Raw genomic sequence first — 14,670 nt, forward strand, 5'->3', positions numbered from 1 at the left:
GAGGGGTGCAGCCTGGTTTGTCTTTACACAGTTCTTTGTACTCATGTAACAGACTAGTCACATCTTTCCTCTGATTTTCAGGTAGGTAGTTCAGTGCCTCATCTACTTTCCCTAACATCTCTGAGTTAGACAACCTGGCACTAGAGGGCTCACTTCCATTCTCATCTTGAGCTTCTCCCTCTTCATCTACTTCTTCTACTACCACCTGAGCTACGCCTACCGGCTGACTAGCCTTTCTCTCATAGTACTCTTTCAGCATGTTTATGTGACACACCCTCTGATCTTTTCGTCTGTCTGGCGTACTGATCACATAGTTCACATCATTGAGTTTCTTTTTGACACTGTATGGGCCACTGAACTTGGCTTTCAGTGGTTCACCTTGTATGGGCAGCAGTACAAGAACTTTGTCACCTGGGTTGAAAGTTCGGGCTTTGGCATTTTTGTCTGCCTTTCTCTTCATAGAGTCTTGTGACACTTTCAAGTGTTCCCTAGCTACCTCACAAGCCTTTGAAAGCCTTTCACGAAACTTTGACACGTAGTCAAGTAGGTGGACCTCATCATCCTCAGTCATGAATTTCTCTTTGATGAGCTTCAGTGGGCCCCTAACTTCATGACCGTACACCAACTCAAATGGGCTGAAACCCGTCGACTCATTTGGGGAGTCCCTCGTTGCGAACAGTAGGAAAGGGATGCCCTTATCCCAATCCTCGGGATACTCCTCACAGAACGCCCTAATCATTGTCTTTAGGGTCTGGTGGTAGCGCTCCAACGCACCTTGGGACTGGGGATGATAAGCTGACGACTTCAGCTGCTTCACACCCAAACGATACATCACCTCTTGAAATATGCCTGACATGAAATTTGACCCTTGGTCAGACTGCACTTCCTTGGGCAACCCATACCTAGTGAAAAACTGCACTAGAGCATCTACCACAGTCTTAGCAGTGATATTTCTCAATGGGATAGCCTCTGGAAACCGTGTAGACATGTCCATGATTGTCAAGAGGTACTTGTGACCTGACCTAGTCCTAGGCAAAGGTCCAACACAGTCGACTAAAACCCGACTGAATGGTTCTTCAAACGCAGGTATCGGAATCAATGGCGCCGGCTTCACTGAATGCTGTGGTTTACCAGCCACCTGACATGTGTGACAAGTCTTGCAAAACTCAGCCACATCCACATTCAACCCTGGCCAATAGAAATGCCTCATGATCCGATCTTTTGTCTTTCTGACGCCTAAATGGCCGCCAACAGGTAACTCGTGAGCAATCCTCAAGATCTCACCGCGGTAACTAGGAGGGACAACAACTTGACGGACCACCGTCCAATCCTCATCAGCTGGCCTATGGGGAGGTCTCCACTTCCTCATCAAAATGCCATCTTTGACATAATAGCACTCAGGGACCTTTTCAGCCTCAGCCTCAGAACACGCCGTCTGAGACAAGCCTTTCAACTCAGAGTCTGCCTGCTGTGCTTCAACCAAGGAAGACTTGCTAAACAGCCCATCACTGTTAGCCTCGGAGCCTAATACAGCAACCCCATCATTTAAATCCTTGAAAAAGGTTTCTGCCAACCAAACACCGGAATTCTCCTCCACATCAACAGAATCCGCATCATCTTGAACAGCTCTACGAGCCTGAGACCTAGTCACAACACAATCTGGGAAAATCCCAGGAAACTCCTCCTGCAACTGCTCAGTTTCAGCAACCACCACTGGTTTATCCGAAACAACTGGAGACGCAACCACCTTGTCCCCAGCCAAGTCATTCCCCAACAAAAAGTCAATGCCTGCCATGGGCAAGTCAGGAACAACTCCAACAGTAACAGGACCAGAAACTAGGTCACACTTCAAATCCACTCTATACAGTGGCACTGACATATAACTGCCATCAACAGTCTGAATCAAGACTTTTGCATTCACTGCACTATCTGGTGGAAAAGTCATACCACCATCCACCATCAACGACTGCGAGGCCCCCGTATCCCGCAGGATGACCACTGGCTTACCTGCCTCACCAGAGGTACATGGGGTCACCTCACCATCAAACAAAAAGCTACGATAGCTCTCATCCACCTGCTTCAGCCTATCTTTGAATTTGGGAGATTGACTTTCAATGGCCTGTGTTTCACTGAACGGGACACTGTTTTCGGGTAGGACACTTTTTGACATGACAAATCCCAAGTCCTTCTTTGTTTTGTTTTGCAACTTCCAACACTGTGACTTTACATGCCCTGTCTTGTTACAATGAAAACATTTGATGACATTTGCACTTGTACTGGACCCTTTGTCAGATTGAGGCTTTGGTGCCGATGAAGTTTCAGAACTCGTGCCTTTTTCAGAACCAGCATTCTTTGGATTGCTCGACTGAATTTTGTCTCTCTTGTTTCCAGAAAAATTCCTGAAAGGTGGTCTGTTGTCATTTCTGTGGGTCAGCTCATACTCATCAGCCATCAAGGCTGCTTTATGGAAACTTGTCACTTTGTGATCATCCAAATGTGACCTCACACTGAAAGCAACACTCTTTTTGAATTCTTCCAAGAGAACAACCTCACGTAGGTTATCAAAGTCCTGATCCACTTTCAGGGATCTGTACCACCTATCAAACGTCATTTCTTTTTCACGAGCAAACTCAACATGTGTCTGGCCTGGTCTGCGGTACAAATTTCTGAACTTATGTCTGTACGCCTCTGGCACCAACTCATAAGCATTCAACACTGCCTTCTTGACTGTAGCATAGTCACGTGATTGCTCTTTTGAGAGAGATGAGTACACATCGGCTGCTTTGCCGACAAACACACTTTGAAGGAGCATGGGCCAAAATTCCTGTGGCCAGTTCAAACTGTCAGCCACCTTCTCAAATGACACAAAATATGCATCGACTCTGTTTTCTTCAAACTTTGGCACCAATCGAATGTTCTTGGCCAAATCAAATTCAGAGGGAGCCCTTTCATGATTTCCAACAGTCTGTGCATGAGTCAATTCCATCTCACGCAATTTCAGTTGTTGCTCCATTTCCTTTTCAATTCTCTTCATTTCTATTCTTTCCTTCATTTCTAATCTCATCTTCTCTTTCTCCATTTCCAATCTAGCAAGTTCAAGCCGTGTTTGATCAGAAATTTGAGCTTGATCTGGAGTGTCAATTTCTTCTTTGAGCTCCATGTGACCAGCTACTAAGTCAAGAATCTCTGCCTTTCTTGCACCTTGTGGAACATCTACATTCAAATGCTGTGCAACAGCAGTCAAATCACATTTGCGTAACCTTTGCAAATCTTTGAGGGACAAATCTGTCCTCTGAACAAATGCCTGAACATCCATTGTACTGATTGACATTGTTACAATGTATAACACACAATATACAATTGAACAATCAACTCAACTGGTATTTTGTCTGTACCAATATTCTGGATTCCGGAACGTTCCAAATTCTAAGTTTTGGCTTAAATTCACTTCCCGGACACAAGCCCCCAATTTTGTTACGACCAAAATCACTCTGAGAATGATCGCACAAAAGAAACAATCAACTGATGTTCAGGCGGTTTATTAACAGTGATATTGTGGGTACAGACTGGTAATCGGTTTCACAGCAGTACAATAATGATCAATAGAAACAAATATAGTCAGTAATGGAATCACTTACGTACGCATTACACGCAATATCCCTGGAAATGTCCAAATACGATGCTTGATGCACAAACGAATGATCCGCGATGCACCGATGAATGATTCCTCTGACGTAACTCCAGAGGTACAGGTTACGATAGTCCACGGTATAGATCCGGGGTAAAATCCACGATATACGTCCACGGCGAAACGTGCAGAGTCCAAATGTTGTGACGACCACGTCCAGTTGATGTGTTGAATGATGATTCACTTAATATTGTCCAGCTAGGAATCCAGCCCGTCACAGCTTTTCCGTAGCAATGTCCATTGACATAAAAATATGGAGTCTATCTTCAATGTAGGCAAATTAATTATCTGCAGGCAAAATGTCTCCCAGGCCTTATCTCCACAAACATAACAGGTCAGCAGGTAACACAGGACTGACTATAACAAGTCGCTTCAGAGCCAGAAGTGACGTAACTCTCAGAGCAGAGGTGTTGGGTACTCTGCCTACTGCAGAATTTCTCTGGCTTATATACTATCCATTCACCCCCTTCTAGCACATTCTATAACTCTCTCCAACCTACTAGCCAGTCCGAGTTCCAGGAAACCTGGATGACTCACTGCCTAACTATGTACAAAACATCACTGCCAAAAATAACTACCAATCACATTGGGCTACAGGGACAGTGCCTCACTCAGCCAAATATGTTAGCACTTCCCAGAACTTTCTGGAATGGGTGAAATCATTCTAGATTGAGTGAGCTATAATGTATTTCCTATTACATGCATGTACTGTATAGCTACATTGTATACCACCTAGAAAATTCTCCACTTATCTGGTCAGCCTGTATGTACTATATCTATACCACATAGAATGTTCTCCATTAATCTGGTCAACCTGTGTACATACACATTAAAACAACCATGCATACAGTACATCATACATGTACATAACTACTAGTGTGTACATTTGTGACAACTTGTATGAATAAGGGTCTTACTTTTCCAGATTTTCAAAAACCATGAACTAAAAACACAAACAATTTTAAGCAAAATGGGGGGCAACAATGTCTAACTCCAGCAAGAAAGTCACTGTGAACACAGATATAAAAGATGACAGAAGAAGCCTTCTAGCACTGATGGGGAAATCAGCCAATTACTGGCAGCTCAGAAAGAGAGGCTGTTCTACTGTAGATCTAGTATATTACAAGCCCACTGGACACTTGTGGGTGCATTCATATCCCAATCAACAACTGTGGTATTCCATTCACAAATTACCACGGCATTTCTGGCCAAAAATTACGCCTCTCAGAGCCTGAGGTATGCACCACTGTTCATGCGCATATTGCCTACGGGATGAAGACGGGAAGTGTGTCAGGTCAGATGATGAGAAATACACCGCTGTTTGATCAGTGGTATTCCGTGACACGACCCACACTCAAACCTTGCATGCGTACATTGTATTTCATGCAAAGTTCCTGACGACCACCCTAAATACCACGGTATATTTCACAGCGTATTTGCATTCACATTTGTACCAACTACCAAAGTACCATGGTATTTTAATGTAAATGTATAGTGCACCTTATGTGTATGTCTGTTTGTCTGCCTGTATTTTTTTTCTTCAACTCCTACTCCACTTCTCAATACAATTTAAGAGCATCTACGCACTCATAATGGCTTGCTCTTTTTTCGACTCTCATGATATAGGTTCCAACATGTGTACATGTATGCCAGGTTCAATTATATTTTTCTACCTCTTTCTCTTTCTACAATCTCTCCAAAATTTCCATCAACAATTTTATGATGACTTATATCTCTCTCCCTCTCTCTCTCTCATCCTATTTCTCATTTTCTCCATCTCTTTGGACTCCCACCCCCCCCCCATTTAAAATTCCACAAACATATTAAAGGAAGCAGATAAAGAGTGGCCCAGGGCTTGTATTGAATTATACATGACTCCTCAAAAAAGGTAATGTGTATTCAAGCTTTTCTTTTTTCCCCCTGTTTTATTTTTGACCAGAAAAACTAACTGACTGCTGTGAAAGACTGAAAGACGGGGAAAGAAAAAACAGCAGCTGCCTGCTTTGACAAATATTTTCCAATCGCTTGCTGAAATAGATTTCGATGACGTAAAACCTACCGGGGTAAAATGTCACATTCTCCCCGTGCATGTTTCAGTAGAGAATCCTCAACCATTTTTTTTTTTTTTTTTTTTTTTTTTGGGGGGGGGGTGGTTTCATGCCCCTGCAAAGTGACCATTCACTAGGAAAGACCATCACCCAATAAAACATCAACACTGATGACGTAAATCTGACACTAAATTTGGACTGGTGGTTATCGATACAGTTATTTGTTTTCCTCTTTAGATTTGTCGCACTCTTTTTTTTCCTTTTTCCATATAAGGAAGCGTAACTGTATTTGCTTTAGCTTTAGGGGGTTTTGAAAGGATACTCTGCTGTTGTTGTGGATGCCGTTTGTTTGTTTATTCAGCAGCATAATGACCTCCTGCAGATCAATGCTTTGGTTGTGCAAATAACAGAACAGAAAAAAAATGATGGAAATTAAAGCAAAACTTTAACAACAAAAGAAGGAAAAAGAGATTAAAAAAAATCCCATTCCACATCCTGCATTAGCCCATCAAGTCTGTAGAAACCATGCTTTTGTGGTTTGGCACTATATCTTTTAATCACAGTTTCAATCATTCAATGCAAGAACTTCCTAAAGTTAAATACTATACAAATTCTAATTCGCTCAAGTCCTTTGCTGTCAATTATTGCACAAGTGTTTTGTTTCGGTTGTAATATCTCTGAAAGTCTCTACACTGCTGAATCTACAACTGATTCTTAAAATTCAACAAATGAAAAGGATTGTTTTGAAAAAGTACATCCTCTACTAAGATGGCAAAATTTATCTGATTTTTTTTAAACAGAATTTTCACCTCTACAAATGAATACTACCAATGCCTATAAAGCTTTCTCCAATACAGGGGTGTACAGTGGAATTCATGTTTGCCAATTCAGTGGTGACCGCAATGGTGATTTCTCTGGGTTACTTCCTCCTAGAACCAAATGGATGACCTTTGTCTCTATTTACAATCCTTTTTTTTTTTTTTTGCTCGCTTCAATTCTTGAAATCACCTCAGTAATAGCTTCCCTTGTCTCATTCTGTAATCTGAGGCCTGATTTCTCTTGATTCTGCATCTATACTGCACAAGTATGCCCATGTCGCAGTCATTTCATTGTGAAAAAGATGGTTCTCTTTAGTGTCCTTTGACATACATTCACTTAAAGATGGCCCTTCCCTTTTGCATTTCTTCCCAAATAGCACAGAACATGATATTCTACCAGAATGACAAGAAAATTGTAAATCTATAACATTTATGTGATATAAGAAGGTTGTTAGCCGTTAAAATTCAAATAATGCACCAAACGCTCACCGTAACGTATTCTGTGTACTAGACACAGCTGCATACAATAATCCTACAGTGGTTAAGTAATAATTATACTTATACTTCGAACAAAAGATATGCATATTAAAGCTGTCAGCTAGAAATGAAGAATTCACTAGCTTCTCTTACTTTGTTGTCGATAGCAAATAACAACACACCACTTACATGAACTACACGTGCAACTAAGTGCATCACACAGGTCTGTAAAACTAGACTAGTAGTTTAGATTTGTAATTTTTTCGTACTTACTAAACAAATAAAGACCCTCTTGAGTTCAAAATTTACAGGAGGTTTCCAAATAATATTTTCTTCAATATCTAAGTGTTCTCACCAATTTTTCAAAAACTTGCATGTAAAAGGGATTGGCTGTCTTCAAAGGGATTGTACAGTACTGGTTAAGGTGGGGATTCATGTTTTGAACATTCCTAAGTGAGATTGTGAGAAACCTCATATGAAATATGAAAGAGTATAGTTTAAGAAGGATTCAACATTTATTTGATGAAAACTGGTTTTCAAATGGCTGAGATATCAAAAGAAGTGATAGGCCCTACTAATAAAAGGCAACAGGCCACGCTTTTTATCAAAATCTCTTTATTTCACCTTGTTTTTGGATATTTCTGTCATTTCAAAACCAATTTTCATCAAATAAACTTCTGATACCCCTTAGAATGGCATGTTCTTTGACATCTCATTGAGTGGTTTCTGAATATATTGCAAAATGTTAAAAGCTAAATCCTCGCCTCAACCAGAACTGTACACACCCTTTAATATACAGCTTGTGTGAAATAAATCTCATAGCACTTTGTATCCAGTGGAAAAGGCACTCTAAAAATATCAACTACTATTATTATAAATCTTCAAGATTCCTTGATGCCTATCATTGTTAGAAGTTATGGCACATCAGCAATCAGAAAATCACATTCAAGAGAGTTGATGGTAATCTACAGCTATGAATATGAGATTAAAGGAATCGTTTACCATAGGGAGCAGTGATTTAGAAAATGCTCGAGTTATCACATTTAATGCATAATTGTGTAGGTCAGTTGTATCACAAAAAATCCTACCAAATAAAAATTTCGCAGTAAGGCCTAAATACAAAGAGATATCACTTTTTGTCGTCAATAAACCATAAACTGTACTCAATTTATTCTACACACAATTTTATTATAACTATTGTTCACATTTTGTATATTTAAGATATTGATTATACTGATTAAAATTTTTATATTGGTTGTTTCTATCCCTAACTCACATTTTACAACTATTTTTAAGTACTAAAGCTAGGTTTTTGTTTCATCTGCAAATGATTAATAATGTCCTTAACAAGACAAGCACTTGGGAGAGCACAGACCTCTGCTGCACACACATGCTGATGAAAATGGCCCTATGTCCCAATGATAGAAAATCCAGCTTCAAAATATTGAAAAAAAAAAAAATTCCTGGATCCAGACAGTGATTTGGATCACCATCGAAATTTAATCATCCATTCTTTGCGTCATTACCCACTTTTCCTGGAAAATTCATCCAAATCGGTGCATGAATTTTTAAAGATATTTTGCAAACAGACAAACACATCGACCCCAGGAGAAGCATAACCTCCACGACAGAGGTAATGAATACTTGATTACCACCTTCCTCAGAGAAATCTAAAAAGAAACAAACATGTATATCAGCTTACCTAAGAAATGACCTCGAATCACACGAGGGGGGAAAATAAAAATGGTTTTATACATAGCCAGAAACAGATCAGAGCTTATTTTGGGACAAAGATTTGACACACTATGACTGAAGGATGATCACTTCATGATATAACATGCACATGATCTGCAAGCACCATGAAGCCATGTTCTATAACTGACCAATCACAAGACTGCATCCAACGGTCACTTTTCGAGGCAAAACAAAAGAGAAAAAAAATATTAGCACTTTATCTGCAGCAGGAAAGGGAAAAAAATGTGGCAAAGGTGCTGTAACAGCCCGGCGAAATGAGTAAAAAACATAACATTTAAGATGATGAGGAAATCAAGAGGATATAGGAAGTAATGTAAATTAACCAGTTCCATACTGAATTCTGAAATCCCCATAGACTTGATACACATACCTCCAGGTTCCCGTATGGAACGGGTTAAGCACGAGGATACAAATGAAACTAGCGGCGGCTCAATTTTGAGAACGCTTAGAGTGAGGAGAAGGAAGCAGAACTGACAGGATAGGCGGAAGTGAAAGCAATCATAAAAATGCTGATTACAAAAAGAAAGATTACAAAGGTATCTAGTAGAGATTTCACTTTGCACAGCAGAGAAGTCAGAATTAAAGTGGGATGAGATGAATAGAGGAAGTGAAGGAAAGATATCCAAAGATATTTGCCCCAACTTCACTGTGGGTAAGAGATGAAGGAAGATGATGAAGGAAAAAGATAAAATGACATGGATTGAGCACCAGGGTGGTCCACGAGGGGTTTTAGCATGTCGCTGCAACATGCTAAAATTCTTGTGCAACATCCTAAAAAGCCAGCAACATGCTGTGCAACATCCTTAAGAATTTGCAACAAGCTCAAAGTAAAAGTATTCAAAAATGTGCAAAACATGTGCATAACATAAGAAACATCAAACTACCAGGTACTTTAGATATTTGTGGGCAAAACATGAGAGAGAACATTGAATGTAAGCAGCACAAAGAGAGATAAGCAGCAAAATATTGCGTACTACGTACTCATCGTGTGCGCTCCGCGCATATTCAATTTCTGCAATATTCTCAGATTCTGAGCTTGCAACATGCTAAAATTTCAAGTTGTGGACCACGTTGAGCACAGGAGAAGATGGGGGGGGGGACAGGACGGGGATACGATACGGAACGTTGGGGGAAAGAAGAAAGAAAAAAAATAGATGAAGTGAAAGAAGAGATATCAATATAAGGGAGAGAGAGGGAAGACATATTGGACTTCGACTCGGGAGTATGGAGAGTAAGATGGAGACGATGATTAGTTGTGGGATACGAGCAAAACGGGGCGGAGGAGACAAATGTCCATACAAAAGGATGCTGGAGTGGAGACGAGAGATGATGATGATTGTGACACTTATGGTTGCCATGGAAACCAGATATGACTGGTCAGATGGCGGGGGAGGGAGGAGGGGTGAGATACACAAGGTTCCCAATCTGTCATCTCACTCCTTGGTCGAAAGACACTGACAATCTCCACCTCCGTGTTCTCTCCTCACCTTTCGGCCCACGTAGACGGGAATACCGATGATGATGGCAGGGACGGCTATTCCAGCTATCAGGGCGATGCCCACGGGAGCGCCTACCAGCGTGCCCAGCTGCCAGAGTATCTTCTTCTTGCGACTCCACGGCTTCTTTCCCCAGAAAGTACATCCAGAGGGACTGTGGGCAGAAAAAATAGAACAGCCATGTTTGTTTGTGTTTTTTTAATCCTTCACTTTTTTTTAATCCTTCACAATTTTTGCCCGCAAATTTTGTCTTTGTCAGCAATCAGTGTGGCACTGGATAGTGAAGTGGTAGAGAATCATATACTTTCATATATGCATGGACTCAAGGGGCTAGGATGAACGCTCTCTCACTTTACATGATCATATACAATGTAATGCATTTCTTTTGCACACAGTTGTAAAACTGAACCAATGAATGCAAATTCATAATTGCACACTTGGCATAGTGGTAGATACACTGTTTTCCCCTATGCAAAGACAGTGGACTATGACCTCTCATGCTCTTGTACAAAGAACTCCAATGTTTCACTTCTTCCCGCGATTCATAATCAAATGAATAACAACCAAAAAGTGAGCAATAATAATTTCTAAACGCCACATTTCTCATGTCCACCGGAATCATTCATAATTAGGACATTTATTCATAACAGCAAGAATAACCAAGTTGTCGTGATAAGGGGAGGGGCTTTTTTTTCCCTGCATGCTTAAATATCAAACTCATACAGAATACCTGAGGCAAAGAATACTGAATGTTGTTTTTTTTTTCATTACAATTGCACCTTCAATCAAAAACAATGCGAAAATGAACTGATTTTTAAAAGTACATATTTTGCATCTCCCTCGAGTATTCTTCAATCTACCATTTTCTGTCATTCATCTTTCGTGCCAACACAAGTGTTCTTTTTTTTTCCATAGTCAATTCCCCTCTGCCCATACGCAATTCCCCATCTTCAAACTTTACTGTATATTTATCCCCCCCCCCCCCACCCCTTTCTTCAGTCTCATTCTTTCACTCAGCTTTCATATTTGCCTTGGTACTTCTGTCCAGGATCTTGGAATTTGTTTGTTGTTCGTGTTTGCCTTTATTCTTCGGAGAGGTTTCACACACCTTTTGGCCCAGCACATCTCCTTCTTCTAAGATAATCTCTTTTCTTGGAACTAAGCCAAGGTATTGCAATTCACGCCACAGTGCAAAGATTTCAATCCACACCTAGGCCATTGCTATGAAATTGCTTTTTCCCCATTTTTCTCTATGACTATACCAACCCCCATAAGAACTGAAAACACAGAAGAGAAAAAAAAACCACACACCATGATCAAACAAAGGCAATTTCAAGGCATACAGTGGTACAATTTTTGTGCAATGTCAAACTGATGCTGCCTTATTTCATTTCAGTCTTGCTGCCTATGTGTGTCTTTACCAACAAGCTGCGTTCAAAATCTTCATCAACAATCCACATGAGCCAATGGGTGTCTGTGGTCAATGGGTTAAGCCAAGAGGAATGCCGTAAACACTTCACATACTTGATCAGCAAATCAATCAAGGTTCGAAATTGGTGCTGGTCCGCTGGCCATTGGCCACCCAAAATCATGTCGGACTAGCTAAAAATCATAAAATTCTGAAGTAACAAGTCCGTCTGGCTAGCCAAAATATTGCTTCAGTGTCAAAATTGATTGTAAGTAGTCCGCCTGGCTAGTTAAAAAAAAAAAGTTAAGTGCGACCCTTGTCAATGATTTGTTGTTGCGGTTAAACATTATCTGGCACACTAATCCTCTCACGTTAGTAGAGCAGTTAAGCCCTCAAAATCACGTGAATTGTGCAAAATTTGACTAAAGCATGAAACTTTCACCAGTGTTAGTACATACCATAAGATTTATTTTAAGATCGGGAGGTAAGTCTGATTTGACCTCTGATGACCTCCAGAGGTCAATGTACTTTAGATATCAGAAAATTGATGTTTTTAGACATTTGCGAATGATATATGTGATTATGTTGCACTAAACATGCATTTATACCACAGAGAAATCATTTCCAGATTCAACAGAGCACTGACAGTTTTTACCTTTGACCTCTGATGACCTCCAGAGGTCAATGAACTTTAAATATCAAAATATCGATGTTTTTAGACATTTGTGAATGATATATGTGGTTATGATTCACTAAACATGCATCTATACTTCAGGGAAACCATTTTCTGATTCCACAGAGCATTGACAGGTTTTAACCTTTGACCTCTGATGACTTTTGGAGGTCAATGACCTCAAAATATTATATTGATCTGTGATGTCATTGGTTAATGGTAACCATTGTTAAGATGTACAAAACAAGCATATCTGTCTTACAATGAAATTGTCTTCATATTCTAAAGAGCAGACAGGTTTCTACCTTTGACCTCTGATGACCTTGAGAGGTCAATGACCTCAGAATATCAGAATATTGAAGTATGACATCATTGGTGAAAGGTCAAACATGGTAAAGATGTACAAAACAAGCATATCTGTGTACAATGACATCGTCTTCATATTCCAAGGCACACAGACGAGTTTCTGCCTTTGACCTCTGATGATCTCGAGAGGTCAATGACCTCAAAGTATCAGAATAGTTTGGCATCATCAATGGTAAACATGATGATGTTCTAGTGAGCACTCGTAGGCCCTGTTTATTAACGAGCCATTACCGTTCACCTATGAAAATCACACAAGGTCAAATACCTCGAATGAAATGTGAGGATGTTAATATTGATATTGCGATAGTTAATAGTTAATAATTGTTTATAATGTAGGGCTTACAAACCATGCATTTCTGTTACCAAAAGAGTGGCTACTCATTCCGCAGAACTTTTCAGGTAATTATCTAAGAACTTGGAAAATGTGCAAAAGCATAAGTTCATGGTGCAAAGGAATGAAGCGGAGGGGGAGGGGGATAATGTGGATGGGGGATTGGATTTTTGCAGGTTTAGACCTGAAATCAGTGATTCAGTGTAGCTCTTGTTTAATGTGTGCGTCATCACTTATACGGAAGTCGATAGGGTGTGGGCGCATCTCACCTACCCTCCTCCCAAAGACGAAGTTTTTTTTTTTTAAGAATCTGATGCATACGTTTTGGGGAATATTTGGAAAATTATGGATCACCAAGGTGTACCAAGTCTATATGGATGGGAACCCAGCGAGCGCAGCGTTGGCGAGGGTAGGGTATTCCACTCCCATTCGAGAGAGCTCTTGTATTTTGAGAAATGAGATTCAACGACCTGGCACACAGGCACTTTTGAAGGAATACCTCGAAATTTATATCAAAAAGGTGTAGTAAGTCAGCCATCTATGGAGGGAGACCAATCGACATAAGGATGTGGGTGGAGGTATCCCCCTCCCACATTATGGAGCTTTTGCATTCTTTTGTTTGCAATTCAATGATCTCGTGCCACTCTTGGTTGAACTACCATTTTGAAAAAAAAGTCCATACCCAAATGTGTAGCCATAATCAATGCATGGAGGAGAGGTTGATACAGCGAGAGGAGAGTATGAAAGGGGCTGTCCCCCAATCCTTCCCATGCGAGGGAGCCTTTGCAGTAAGAATAGAAATGTAAAAAAAAAAAATCTAGTATACACATTTATAATGGAATATTTGGAAAATTATCAGTAAAAGGAGTGTACCAAATCTAAGGGTAGAAACCAAGGAGGGATTGTTAATTGAAAGATACACTATCCCCTCCAACAAGAGGGATTTTCTTTAATATGTCGGAACTGAAATTAAAGATCTAGTACATACTTTGTGATGATATGGAACAAAAATGGGACAAAAGCACTGAGCGTATATGGAAGGGGACATAACGAAAGATAGTGTGGGGGAGGGGGTATGCAAAGGAGATTCTGCCTTTTAATGTGGTGCATACTATAGCTGAAATGTTCAGTGACAATTCATTTTCTGTCAAAAAAGTGAAGAAAAAAAATCTCCATCTCAGGAAATACTTGGAGGCAAAGTTTTATGTCCCCACCATTCCCCCTCCCATATTTTCTCGGGAGGCGGGGCAAATGCCTCTTGCCCTCCAAAATGAACAATCGTGCATATATAGGAAAGCCTTTTCATCTTTGGAATTCAAATAAAAATATCTCTTAAAAACATTTTTCATAGAATAAGGGAAATTATCATTCCCCAAAGTATGTTATATCTGTGGAAGGAACCAAGCAGGGGGAAGGAGTCTATCGAAAGGAGATATATCCTCTCACAGAAGGGAGATTTTGCATTTCAGAATTAAATTTTAACAATCCGATGCACACTTAAAGTGAAAAACTTGGGCAGTTTTCTATCTAAAAAGCAAAATACAAAAAACAACAACAAAAACTAACAACAACAAAACATAGTCCACATCTCAGAATTTAATGGGGTGGGG

The 14,670-nt window shown here is 40.1% G+C and overlaps 1 protein-coding gene across 1 annotated transcript in view; it reads right to left on the reverse strand.

Annotated features, from left to right (window-relative positions):
- The window catches only part of LOC139735565 (E3 ubiquitin-protein ligase RNF19A-like), a 59,134-nt gene that overhangs the window by 14,153 nt on the left and 30,311 nt on the right, over positions 1 to 14,670 (reverse strand). Inside the window, exon 5 of the mRNA XM_071646323.1 lies at positions 10,274 to 10,436. Coding sequence (XP_071502424.1) covers positions 10,274 to 10,436 — 163 coding nt within the window. The remainder of the gene's footprint in view (positions 1 to 10,273; positions 10,437 to 14,670) is intronic.

The sequence above is a fragment of the Diadema antillarum genome, unplaced genomic scaffold (assembly GCF_040938485.1).
Source record: "Diadema antillarum isolate AM-2024a unplaced genomic scaffold, OU_Dant_1.0 seq00000586_RagTag, whole genome shotgun sequence".
In the NCBI taxonomy this organism is placed as follows: Eukaryota; Metazoa; Echinodermata; class Echinoidea; order Diadematoida; family Diadematidae; genus Diadema; species Diadema antillarum.